The 14,151-nt window shown below is 40.5% G+C and overlaps 1 protein-coding gene across 1 annotated transcript in view; it reads left to right on the forward strand.

The window, feature by feature from the left end:
- The first annotated feature begins 1,130 nt into the window (after positions 1-1,130).
- LOC119692265 (phosphatidylcholine:ceramide cholinephosphotransferase 1) overlaps positions 1,131-14,151 on the forward strand; it is a 96,787-nt gene continuing 83,766 nt past the window's right edge. Inside the window, exon 1 of the mRNA XM_038112197.2 lies at positions 1,131-1,811. Coding sequence (XP_037968125.2) covers positions 1,718-1,811 — 94 coding nt within the window. The 5' untranslated portion in view covers positions 1,131-1,717. The remainder of the gene's footprint in view (positions 1,812-14,151) is intronic.

A 14,151-nucleotide genomic window follows, 5' to 3' on the forward strand; every position in this document is an offset into this window, starting at 1 on the left:
GCTCAACCCAATACATCAAAAAAATAATTTTCAAAATCGGTCCATAAACGGCGGAGTAATAGGTGAACATACATAAAAAATATAAAAAAAAAGATCCCGACGAATTGAGAAACTCCTCCTTTTTTTGAAGTCGGTTAAAAACATTTGAAATGTAGACATACTTATGTGAAAAAGGGAAGTTATTTCTAAATAGTACCTACTTACTTACATAGATATATATCTACGTAGGTATATACCCACTACCCACATGTGCGGTAGTACGTACCTACCTTAGAAAATATAATAAATACTTAGATACATGGATATTTGTAGACTGTTACACGATGCCGTCATTGACTGTCCACATTTCCACAATCGATAGCGAAAGTGCATAGTGCATTGTACCTACACCTACCTATCTACACATATGTAGCTGCTACCTGGGTACTTGTGTATAACACAATGACGCCTATAAACAATAGCTTAATGTTGTCTTTATTTATAGGAAACTACCTATCTACGCTGCATCTGGAGTGACACATGCAGTACCTATATGTAAGTACCTACCCTATCTACCTACCATACAACTAAAGTAATTATAATCTTCATTTGGGGTAAGTAACTGAACATTATTACTTTATTACATACCTACCTGACAACTCTGACAAGTTAGTGTAGAAACTGAACTTACCAATTTGTGAAAAAAGACTTACGAATCCCTAACTATCCTTGTGTAATGGAATAGAAACTTTTATCATTATTATACTTAGGTATTTAACACCTGTAAAACTTACTTATGGATGCAATAAAAGATTGAGTATTGAGTAAATAAATACTTACCTGGTATACGATAGCATATAGGGCATGGCGATGGTAAGTATACTTAGCTGTACATGTACCTTTCTAACATCGTACACACAACACCGCTCACCTCAAACGTCGATCCATCAATCCGAGTAGAATTATAGAATCACCTTTCATAGCGTGTGATATTTAGAAAAACCTTGACCTCCTTTTAACCGCAGTCGGAGAAAATAAACAACTGCATTGCCTAGAGCTATAATAAGAGCATATATTGGTCGTAGAGATAGGTGAAAATTGCACAAGGCTTTAGCTGAATGTTATCAATTTGATGTAAGTTGGCAGTCAGGTGTGGCGCGGTGGCGTGGGAGGCGCGCGGCTCAGTCCTCGCGTGGTGCCATGCCGCGCCGCCCGCACGCACACCGACAACACCAAAAACTCGGGAAAACTACACGCGAACAACCCAACCCTTCAACCAGGCTGTTCACGGCAGTTTCAGTGCCACTCCGTGCCTTCAACAAACGCCTGTGCCTTAACAAAAAACCAAACTCTATGAAAATTGTAAAACGGGAATAACAAGTTTTATTTAAGTAATCTTTATTGCAATTTTCGCTATGTTGATAGTTAAAAACGCGCGTAACAAATGTTAAAACAAAAATTGCGAATTAAATTCAATTCTAATATTAGTTAAGTATTGTGTAAATTTGTATCTAACGGAAGTAAAGAGTGAGTGAATGTTCGCCGCACGACGACAGTTAGTTTTGTTTACAAACACTGACAGCGCGGGCAGTCGCCTGCAATTTGGGACTTGTTTCGTTCGTAACAGTTAGTTTAATGCCATTGCGGACAAAAAGTTGCATTCCCGCACGTGCTGAGTGAATATGTGATGTGAGAAGTGTTAGTTTCTTGTATTGCTAGTGAGTGCAGTGTTGGTGCGATGGCGCGGTCTCCGCGAAGGATATCGGCGCACCGCCGCAGCCGCAGCCGCTCCAGGGAAATGACTCGAATCAAAACTCAACTCAACGGAAAAGGTGAGTTTCACAATTAACGTGTTTACCTCGCCTTGCTTTTACCAAATTAACTCGTAAGGTTTCGCTACTCGACCTTGGAAACTTAATAACCTCTGAAAGTATCACATGTGGCTTAATCTACCTAAAAAAAATTAGAGGTACTTACCCGCACAAAAGTTCTAGCCAAGAGTAGGACGCTCTGACCGACTATAGCTTGTAAGAAAGCCACCACTAAATTAATTAAATTACTATGTACTTACTTAAGTACCTACTAGCAATTGGTATTTATGAAATGTATAGAATCTGTAGTTGCTTCAGTAAGTATAGGTACCTAATGTCTAGCCGTGCGTTACCAACATCTTTATCAGAATATTATACCTACAACCTACGTACGTACCAACAACCGGCTGTGCAAATAAGCGGCGAAAGGAAAGTACTTACCTACAAATTCATTACATTACTACACGAAACAAACCTTTCTTAGTATTATGTTACGAGACCGCCCTTACAAGCTACTTTACAACCTACCAAGGAGCGCTCAGTGCCTGAGGCTAGGTCTAGGCGCCAGCCTTCTCACAAATGCAGACAAACAGGTCTGATAGGGCCATCAGAAGGAAGCGTTCCGATTACAACGTAATTAAAACCTAGGTCTGCTTTCATAGTTGAATTAGAAACTGAGATTTTAAACACTGCCTTTGAATTTCCTCTTCATATCACAGCACAGGTATGCAAGCAGGAAAGTAGCTAAGTATATTATCTATTCAACGTGCACTTGCACTTAGGACTAGAAACAGTAGGAAGATAGTAAGTTTTGAAACATTAACAATACAATAACTAGCTAGAAGTGGTTGCATAGTTGCTCCCGCGAAATAACATCTATGCAAACATTTGCATCAGTCACGGTGACCTATAACTTATAACCGTGTCATTGGTCGATCCTCTACTCGTAAACTTTCAGTCATAAACTCTACATTGTGTGATGCGCCCTCCGCGGAGATCCCTCGCCGTCTACTTGCATGGGTTGTGAACTGGTTCGGTCGCCCTTTAATGTTCTTGGCCGACCTTGCTGGATCTAGGTCAGCCACAGTCGACTGTTGGTCTCATTTCACGGAAAGCCGCTCGTAGGTTTCAGACAATAGGTCACTATCACCGCCTATTTAAACTAGACACGCCATGACGCCATGTTTCGACCCAATAATGGAAATTATGAATAGGCCTATGTCAAGACAAATCACGGAGTACAGCATTAAATCGTGCCTTATCTTAACGTATCTTCTCTTATCAAGATCTCATGTTATCTTATCTCCGTGGTGGATGCATGTGTCGCAGCCGGATCGTATAATCCGCCGTATTACATTATGGCTAGCCGCATTACAAGACAGGGCCTCTTTGTAATGCAGCGGGTCAACGTTTAGCCGTATATTGAATATGGCTGAATGAAAATGCGCCGGATTGTATTCGACATCATACGTCATTCAATATGGATGGCCGTTATGTAATACGGCGAGAGATTAGCCGCCGCATCAAAAGATTTTAGTTTCGTTTTTTAACACTCGTGACGCTGCTTGACATAACAACAATAATGCCTTGGATACAGATATTTGATGATGATTAAAACCAAGAAATCGTGTTAAATATGTTAGTAAACAGTGACTTCAAGAAGAATTTTCACGTGAAATTAAATAATATCTATTCCGATCAATGCGGAACAGTGAAAAACGTACAAAAGTTATAATTATAACGCACATCAAACAGCTAAAGTGACCATTCTGCTGGTCGGCCGATTTCCACACAGTATTACTGGGTCAAAAAATATAATTGTGGCCGGCAAAGATTATTTGATCTTGAAGAGACTGCGACTAGGCAAACGTAGTGTGGGACGCCCTCCGGCTAGATGAAATGACCACTTACGAAAGGTGGTTGGTTATGATTGGATGTGGAAAGCTATAGATCGCATCTAGTGATGTGCTTTGGGAGAGGCCTACGTCCAGAAGTGATGATGATGATGAAGAATAATAATTTTGAAGATCCTACAATCCGAGTAGTGCCCTTGCACAGTATTTTGATACTTTAACAGAAGTCCATATGATAGCATATTTACTCTATTATAATTACAAAATGTTTGTCAAACTACCGAAACCGCAAAATTCCTTCTGCAGTAATTTCATGGACATGGTCACCCTACAATTTAGTAGTAGTACGATGCGGCTAAACGTGGGCCGCCGTAATGAAGAACGTATCGAAATGACAATCCGGCTAAACGTTGATACGCCGTATTACAAAGCAGCCCTGTTTTGTTATGCGGCCAGCCGTAATGTAATACGGCGGATTATACGATCCGGCTGCGACACATGCAACACTCGGAACGTTGAAACTTGCACGTTATGTACGACTTCGACCGACTCATACCGTTGCAGACAGAACACTATAATAAATGACATTTCTAACATAATTAATATTATCTTGTATGTATTTGTATACCTACCTGACTAATTTAAATTTCAATGTACTTATAAAATATGTAATTAATTGATTTGTGTATTTGCATGCATTTTTGTTATTTAGCATGAGCCATTGAGCAATTCAATATGTTCGTATGCTTAATGAATAAGCAGTACATGGAATGTACCTACTGATAATTGTATTAGATCTGAATTTACCTGTGTACACGAATAAAAGATTTGAGTTTGAGTTTGAGTTTGAGTTTGCAATCACCGCCATTCATGCAGTTATAAATGTACCTATGTGTGGTTACGTACCGTTAGAAACATATTCCGAGCCCTTAGCATTACCTACATATCATTCCTACGGAGCATGCGTTTTATTTATCCATTTTCGGCCCGTGTTACACAACTGCACGCACATGCTCGCTGCTCACACGCTTGAAGGCGGCTTTCTCCGGCGATTGAGAGTTGATTGCATTACACATTACACTAGGTGCGAGCGGAGACCGGGCTCGGGTGCCGGGGTGTCGGGTTCCTATTGCGTGCAGACATCACATCACCAGACGTAGGTAGGTAGGTAGGTCTCCTGAGGAGAGAGAACGTATTTTCTAACAGCTCTATCTTTTCTGCCATCTATCCTAAAGGTTCCTTTGCTTTGATTATACTCGTATGAAATGAACCTAGTTGCATACCTATCAGATAAACTATCCCATACTTACTTAATAATTATATCTATAACTAGTAGGAATATCAAAGGAAATTATTATTGATTGATACTTATCGTTAATCCATCAGCTTGTGCACAGTAAATTAATAATAGATGGCGTTGCGCAGGTAAAATAGCTTGTAAAGGTAAATGGAGTGGGCAAACAACATAAATCTGCGCCCGCCCTGCGTCTGCCCTCTGTTTGTTTAGCGCGCGGCGCCAGGGGCGGTTAAACCAAAAGATATTAATTAGGGCTGGGACTTCTCTAGACTTATTTCGTATTCTTACTATGACAAACTCACACTTATGACACAATTGATGATGTCTTGCAGCAATCGATATGAACGTTTTTTTGAAACTTAAACACAGTCTTGAACTTACAGAATCTTGGAGAACCCACAAATCATGCACTATAAAATTTTCTAACTAACGAATCACTTGCATTCATTCAATAAATAATATATAGTCACAAGCATAATCTAGCCGTGCAGTATCGGTATTTACTATCAGATTAATAAATAACCAATCACAGCTCCACATTAAACATTCAGGCCGGTAAAATCGATAGGTTGGCACCCCCTGCAGGCGGAACCAGGGCAGGGTCGGGCCGCGGGACTCGCGGGCTGCCCTGGGGGTCACTCTATATGACAAAAAAGTAAGTTTCAGCGCTGCTACGTGAGCCACGACGGTGTCTCGTTGTATGAAACGTGCCGGTTGCACGACAGCTCTCGTTCGTTTGTTTTTCGTCAGTATATAGTGACCCTCCTGAGGGCTCGCAGCTGGGCGCTCCGGTCCGGTCGCTGGTGACACACTCGTCAGGGGATCGGGTTACCGCTTCATTGTGACAAATGCCTTGTTGTGCCAACGGAACCGTTGCTGAGTTAACTTTCTGTGCAGCACTTGGTAGAGGCATACTTATAAATAATCTCTACTCCGAGTAAACATTTGTGCTTATGACGGGATTGTGTGACTTTCAACTTATTCCGCGTACTCATCCTTAAGAAAACCTTTTCGATACCCGACTCAAACTCTTTATAACGATGCTAAATTACTTAATGTTCTTCGGTTATGCCTCTCTACTCATAAAAAACTAATAAACTCTGATTTATATGACCTCTTACTTAAAAAACGTGTCTTTAAAATTCCTACTACTTACATTAATACTTCTTTCGGTCAACGTTTCGGACAATATATAAGAGCACACGTTTATAACAATATCCTTCAATACTCTAATCTAATACACCTTTCTGCTTCTGAAGCTAAAATTAAGTTAAAAGAGTCTTTACTTAAATTAGATTATGCCTCTACTGAGGTTATTATAGAATAAGATGTGCAATTTGAAGTTAGTCCATTACAATAAATTATTATTTTCTGTTCTGTTCTATTTTTATAATGTGTTACAGTTAAAAGACTGATTAAATATATATATTTTTTTAGAACAATTACATTTGTTCGGGTCAACCGAACACTTACCTCAGCAATTCGTATTTCTTGCGAGTCGCGCACACGCGGCCGACTCAGTGCATCGCGGAACGTATTGCCGGGCGGCAACGGGTGCATTCATAATTATCATAGTTTTAACGTAATTAAGTATCATTGTGGAACTTGAATAAACTTCAATATATCATTTATCAGTGACTTTATCATTTATAAAATTATCATTAGTTATGTACGGACTTACAACCCGCACATAAAATGGTCCTTCGAGCGTGTGGACCTCGCGATCCGATCTCATCGTATGAGGTCTAAGAACAGTGTATCAATCAAACAGTTTATCAGTGAACAATAACGTTATCATTATCAGTGAACTATCAATATCAGTGATTAAGTGATCAAAATCAACCTGTGAAAGGATTACCTATCATACCTAATCTTTGGACTAAGGATTGGGTAAGCAGCAGCTGCAGCAGCAGAAGCAGAGCATCTCAAAGTAAGATCATTCCATTACTTATCAATCATAGCAATCAATTTATCATTATCAAACAATCATGGAGAGCATAGTCATCAGACAAAATGAGCTTATCAAAAGCTTCGTTCAGTTCGAGAGCAATTTCAAAAAAGATAGTTCATATCGTAAAACGGCAGGCTACTTCGTGAAGAAGTTAGAGACCTTAGATGAACTCTGGGCAGAGTTTCAGCATAATCATTTGGAAATATGTGAGTATCAAGACATACAGAATCATCAGTATATCGTGGAAAACGTATACACCAAAACAGAAGAGCATTATCATTCTATCAAAAACTTAATCATGACGTATCAGCAACAGCAACTTTTGGCTCAGTCGCAGAGTCAGCAGGCGAAGCAGCCCGGTCAGCAGCAGCAATCAACCTCGTCGAACAAAGGTGAGGAAAATCAGGGCAAATCAGTATCAGAACAACGTATCAGCTCTCGAGGAGCATACAGCAGGTGTGACGAAATGCTACGAAAGCAGTCGGCAAACTTCACAGCATTTGAGCGAACAATGGCAAGTATCAACTTGGATTCTCTTTCTGATAAATGGGAATACGAAGACGCTCTTAAGTCTCTGCAATCAAGATGGGCAACTGTAGATAGTTTACATTGGGAGATTTATGGCGAGCAAAATGGGCAGAATCCAGAATACGAAGCAGCATTTAATCAATACGAAGAATCGTTCATCAAAATGAAGAGAGAGATCAATAAAAAATTATGGTCGGTATCATACAGAGATAAGTCCATCCCACAGATGGAGATTCCTGAGTTCAGCGGTCAATTTAATCAGTGGGTATCATTCAAAGATTTGTTCAACGAAGCTATACATATCAACCCATCACTGTCCAGTGCACAAAAAATGCAGTTTTTAAAGGCTAAGGTAAAGGGAGAAGCAGAAAGGCTCATCCAGCATCTCACTATCAGCTCCGACAATTATCAAGTATGCTGGGAAATTCTGAACAACCGCTATAACAATAAAAAACTTATTTTCACCTCTCACGCTAACACGCTGTTAGGATTTCAAAACATGCAGCAGCAATCACTAGGCCAGATAAAAAAGTTACATGATTTAACATTAGAATGTCTTCACGGGATAAAGAATTTGGAGGTCGACATCAGCACGTGGGACCCCATCCTAGTGCACATACTGTCCCAAAAATTGGATAACGCCACATATGGAGACTACATAGAGTCGTTAGATAACTCTCGTGAATTGCCAAAATTAAACGATTTTCTAAAATTTTTGGAAAGTAAGTTCACCATTCTGGAATCAAGTCGAAGAAAACATGACGTAATTCAACAAAAACCTACTTTCCCACCGGTCAACCAAGGAAATGTTCACAAGAAATCAAATTACAACAATAATTCCCAAGGAAATTATCATAACAACACGTCGAAACCCTTCATGAAATCAATGACTGTGCAAGCTATCAAATGTCCGCTTTGTTCTCATGACCACGGTATATTTAGTTGCAGCAGTTTTCTAGAAATGCCTCCTGATATGAAGCTAAAAACAATAAATAGACTGCAATATTGCATAAATTGCTTGTATACTCATAATGGGAATCCGTGTTATTCGCAAAGAAGGTGTCGCAATTGTTCTGGTCAGCACAACACTTTACTGCACTCGGCTTGTGCAAAGACTCCGATAAGCCCGGCGGCGGCTAGTGGATCGCATTACAATCAACACAGGACTGTGCACTCCGGTAATAATCATCGCAATAAACATGCAAATATCAACTCTAATGTATCACTGGGAGAAACTAAAGAGATATTGTTAGCTACAACTTTGGTAAAAGTTACCTCAATTGACGGAACGCAGATCATAATGAGGGCTCTTATCGACCAGGGATCCCAAGTTTCCCTTATTACGGAAAAAGCGGCGCAAACATTAGGTATCAAACGGCAGAAGTGCCAGGGACTCATCGTAGGAGTAGGAGCGAAAGAGAACAATAGCAAAGGGTTAATTTCAGTATCATGCTCATCAATCTACGAGGACTTTACATTTGACACGGATGTAATTATCATGAACAACGGTTGTAAGTCGGGAGATCGACATATTATTTGGAGCAGATATTTACTCCATGATCATGTTAGGAGGAATAATCAGGGGTGAAGATCAGGTTCAGCCAATTGTGCAACAGACTCGCCTCGGCTGGATTATTTGCGGCAGCATAGGAAAATCATTTCAATGCAACGTAGTTTTCAATCACGTGGAAGATATACAAAAATTTTGGGCTTTAGAAGAAGTTACAGAGCCATCAAGCATGACGTCAGAGGATCAAAAATGTGTTGATTTTTACATGTCAACTACCAGGAGGAGAAGCGATGGGAAATATGAAGTTAAACTTCCGATGGTAGATAATTTTGAAGAGAAATTAGGATCATCCAAACAAACGGCGACAGCACAGTTTTTAAACTTAGAGAAAAGGTTTAAGAGAGAGCAGCAGCTATCAAAATTATATAAAGAATTTATCAAAGAATATCAGACACTCGGACACATGGAACCGTGCACGAGCAACGCAGCCCCCGAATATTATCTCCCTCATCACGCTGTGCTGAGGTCGGAATCATTAACTTGTAAGTTAAGGGTCGTGTACAACGCTGGGAACAAAACATCAACGGGCCATAGCTTAAACGATTTAATGTACCGAGGACCTAATCTTCAGCAGGATTTGCAATCCTTGATACTAAGATGGCGCCAACATAAGTATGTATTCACTGCAGACATCGAGAAGATGTTTAGAGGTATCATCATTCAAGAAGAAGACAGAAGTTTACAGAAGATCATATGGAGAGATGATCCACAGCAGCCTCTCCAATCATATCAGCTCACACGGGTGACATATGGGGTCAAGGCCAGCCCATATCTTGCCATGATGACTCTAAGACAATTAGCAACCGATGAAAGGGAACAGTTCCCAGAAGCAGCATCAATTCTGGAGACAAACTTCTACACAGACGATTTAGTCCATGGAACGCAAACAGTTGAGCACGGAAAGCAGCTCGTCAGCGATTTAAATCAACTACTGAAAAAAGGCGGATTTACCTTGAGGAAATGGTCATCCAACAACCCGGAGTTGTTATCAGAATTAAATAACATAGATCAAGAGCAAACCATTCATCATTTCAAAACTGACGACAGGTCAAAAATTCTGGGTCTCGGTTGGAATTCGAAGGACGACACTTTTAATTTCACCTGTAACATGAACAAAGAACCCCGCCTAAACTAACAAAACGACTATTATTGTCGGAAATCGCAAAACTTTTCGACCCCCTCGGCTGGCTAGCACCAGTTGTTGTAAGATTAAAACTATTTTTTCAAGAAGTATACAATTTGAACCTAAATTGGGATGACACTGTGCCACAAAATGTAAAAACCGAATGGATGAAGTTACGAAGTGATGTCGAAAACATAACATTTTTCAAATTAGCAAGATGGACGGGGAGCAATGGCAAAGATGACGTAGAGCTACATGGGTTCTGTGACGCCTCAGAGAAGGCATATGCATGCGTAGTTTACGCACGAATCGTCAAAAATGATCAAGTGAAGATAACGCTAATAGCAGCAAAAACAAAATTGGTACCTAAGAAAAAAGAAGTCTCACTACCGAAGTTGGAGTTAAGTGGAGCACTTCTACTATCGAAATTAATCAGAAAGATTTCCGAATGTCTGAACATTCCGATGAGCTCAGCTTTTGGGTGGAGTGACTCAATGGTAGTGCTTGGATGGCTACAGGGCAGCCCGGAGCGGTGGAAGCCGTTTGTTAAAAACCGAGTAACAGCAATCACACAAGTCGTCGACAGCAGCAATTGGCGATATGTAAAATCAGCAGAAAACCCGGCGGACAGCGCCAGCAGAGGAATCTCGGCCGCACAGCTGAAGGAAAATACCTTATGGTTCAATGGACCACAATGGCTACAATCAGGCCAAATAGATCAATCACCGAAAAATTACATGACAAATCACGTGATCAAGATACAACAATCAAACGTCGTTCAAGTTAAAATGGAGGAAAGTATCATCGAAAAATTAATACAAAGGTACAGCTGTATTAATAAAGTAATCAGAGTGATAGCATGGTTACTCAGAGCATTGAACCCACAAAGGAATTCGCTGCCGAGCTATCTCACATTACACGAGTTGCGGAAGGCTAACATACTCGTTATCAAACATGTGCAGCGGTCAGAATTCGAAGAGGATATAAATCATTTAATCAAGCACAATAAACTGCATCAGAAGAGCAAACTGCTAAATTTGAACCCTGTACTTGACGAAAACGGACTGTTACGTGTCGGAGGCAGATTAGAGAAATCCAACTTGGATGAAGAAATGAAGCACCCCTTAATCATACCACACAGCAGTCGGGTCACGGATCTACTGATCGACCAAGCTCATCATCTGACGTTCCATGGTGGAGCGCGACTTACCCTCTCAGCAATCAGAACGAAATACTGGATCATTGGCGGAAACCGTGCAGTAAAGAAACGCGTTCGAAACTGCATCACATGCAGAAAACAAAACAAGGAGATACGCCCTCAGATCATGGGTGACCTTCCAGAAGCGAGAGTCACCCCCTCACCGCCCTTTTATCACACGGGTGTTGACTACACTGGCTTCATAGATATCAAAGCAAATAAAGGTCGTGGTGTGAAAACTACGAAAGGTTATATAGCTATATTTGTCTGCATGGTGACGAAGGCCGTTCACCTGGAGCTGGTGTCGGACCTTAGCAGCTCAGCATTCCTAGCATGCCTCAAGAGAATGGCGGCTCGAAAGAAGGCCCCGAGGCATTTATACAGTGATCAAGGAAAGAATTTTATTGGCGCCAGTCGAAAAATCAATGAAGAATACGTTGAATTACAGAAAATATTCAACGACAGCTTTTACAAAGAAATCAGCGAGTTAAACATAGAGTGGCACTTCAACGCCCCCTCGTGGCCCACGGCAGGAGGCTTGTGGGAACGAGCAGTGAGGAGCTTGAAATATCACATGAAAAGAGTCATCGGAGATCAAAAGCTGACTTTCGAGGAGCTCAGCACCATCTTAGCACAGCTCGAAGCATGTTTGAATGCCAGGCCTCTGTGTGCTTTGTCAGAAGATGTTGAGGACTTAGACGCCTTAACTCCAGCACACTTTCTGTACGGAGACGCAGGATTGACAGTTATTGAGACAGAGCAGGATGCCAGAACACGGTGGCATTTGATCAGAAAACTACATAATGACATATGGCAGCGTTGGAAAACGGAATATCTGACACAACTCTCAGCAAGAGGAAAATGGCTGAGACCACATGAGAACATAGAGATCGGCAGCCTTGTTCTTATTCAGGACGATATCATACCAGCTGGCAAGTGGCCGCTTGGCAGAGTCATAGATGTGCATCCAGGCGCAGATGGCTATGTCAGAGTTGTAACTCTAAAAACAAAAAACGGCATCTTAAAAAGACCACTTACGAGGTTATCAATTTTACCACTTCAATCAAATCAAAATAACATAAATAAATCAAATGATTCAGCAGAAAACACGGAGCAACCAAGTCAAGATAAAAGACAATTAAGAAAAAGATCACCAACAACATTCGTATCAGTAGCCTTAGCGCTACTGTTCTTCATGTCAATGATATCAAGTTACAACTGTGCCTACAATGTAACTACACTACCGCAAAATCAATCAATCTACTTTGACCCAATAACTCAGATGCAATTAGTACGGGATGACTGGACCCTAATTGTTTATTACGACTTATCATCATACTGGGAAGGAATCACAGCATTCGAAAACATTACAAGATACCTAAATCAAACATGTGCTAAAACAGAGCAAGACAATCACTGTAATATGATAATATCACAACTCATTCATGACTATAAAGAGCTACAATACTATAACCAGATTATGCTTAGTCAGAACTATAGCGCACGCGCCACGCGCCGCAGCCGGCGCGGGTACATTAATGCAGTGGGTTATGTTACAAACAGCCTGTTCGGGATACTCGACGACCATTTCGCAGAACAGTACAAGCGAGACATAGAAGAGATAAGAAACAATGAGAGTCATTTGATACGCTTGTGGAAGAATCAGACATCAGTAATTGAGACAGGCTACAACCTATTAAAGAAAACTAAAGAGATCATGGATAGTCAGCATAAAATCATTTATAAGCATCTGGAAAGCCTAGATAAAATTGCAAATAATGTACAGCTAAAAGTAACATCTTGGGTAATTTTTCAAGAGTTCTCCTTAGCCTCTCTAACAGCTAGCAACCTATTACAAAACTTAAGAAGAATTCAATCAGATCTCCTTAACACAATAACTGACATTTATCATGGCCAAGTCAATATCCACCTACTAAATCCAGATCAGCTGCTCAAGGAGCTTAGCATAATTTCAAGCCAGTTGCCCAAAGACTTAACATTGCCTATAAATACTGTGCAAGCAGATATCCCAAAAATATACAAGTTAATGAAATGTAAAGCAAAAATGTTACAACAATATTTAATTATTGAAATAAAAATTCCCATATTAAGCAGAGACAGCTTTGAACTATACAAGCTGGTACCACTGCCTCATCAAACAAAGGAAACTATGTATCAGATCTCGCCTATATCAGAATACATTGCCATTAATTTTAGAAAAGATACGTACTTGCCGATAAATAATGAAGAACTAAAAGAATGCCAATATCATGATCAGCGCTATTTTTGCAATTTGGACAATCCAATCTATCACCTGAGCTCCACCGAAAAATTCTGTAACTTACAGTCTGAAGCAGGGACATGCAAGATCAGCAAATCAGTTTGTAAGAACCAGTGGATTAAGTTGTATGAGTCATCATCATATTTCTACTTTTGTTGCGATACGTATCATGTAAGAATAATATGTGAAGATGCAGTCACGCCACACCAGTTGAAAGGATCTGGTATCATCAGTCTGGGACAAAGATGCGAGATAAAAGGTGAAGATTTTACTCTATTTGCCCATCAATCACACTCTAGCATGCTAAACTCAGAAGCAAATGTGTATACACCGAAAGTGTTGGAGATAAATCATATCGTTAATATTGCCCTACCGATAGAAGACTCGCCCGTCGATCGTTCGAATGAAACAGACTTAGACTGGAAAGGCAAGTTGCTCCAGTTAGATAAACAAATAGATGATATGAAGCATGGAGCTGAGGCAGCAGACGTGGGGTTGTCCTCACATGACGTCCACCAGTACGCCGTGAGCTACCTGGCGGTGGCGGCAGCGGCGGCGGC

Source organism: Plutella xylostella, chromosome 13 (assembly GCF_932276165.1).
Source record: "Plutella xylostella chromosome 13, ilPluXylo3.1, whole genome shotgun sequence".
Classification (NCBI taxonomy): Eukaryota; Metazoa; Arthropoda; class Insecta; order Lepidoptera; family Plutellidae; genus Plutella; species Plutella xylostella.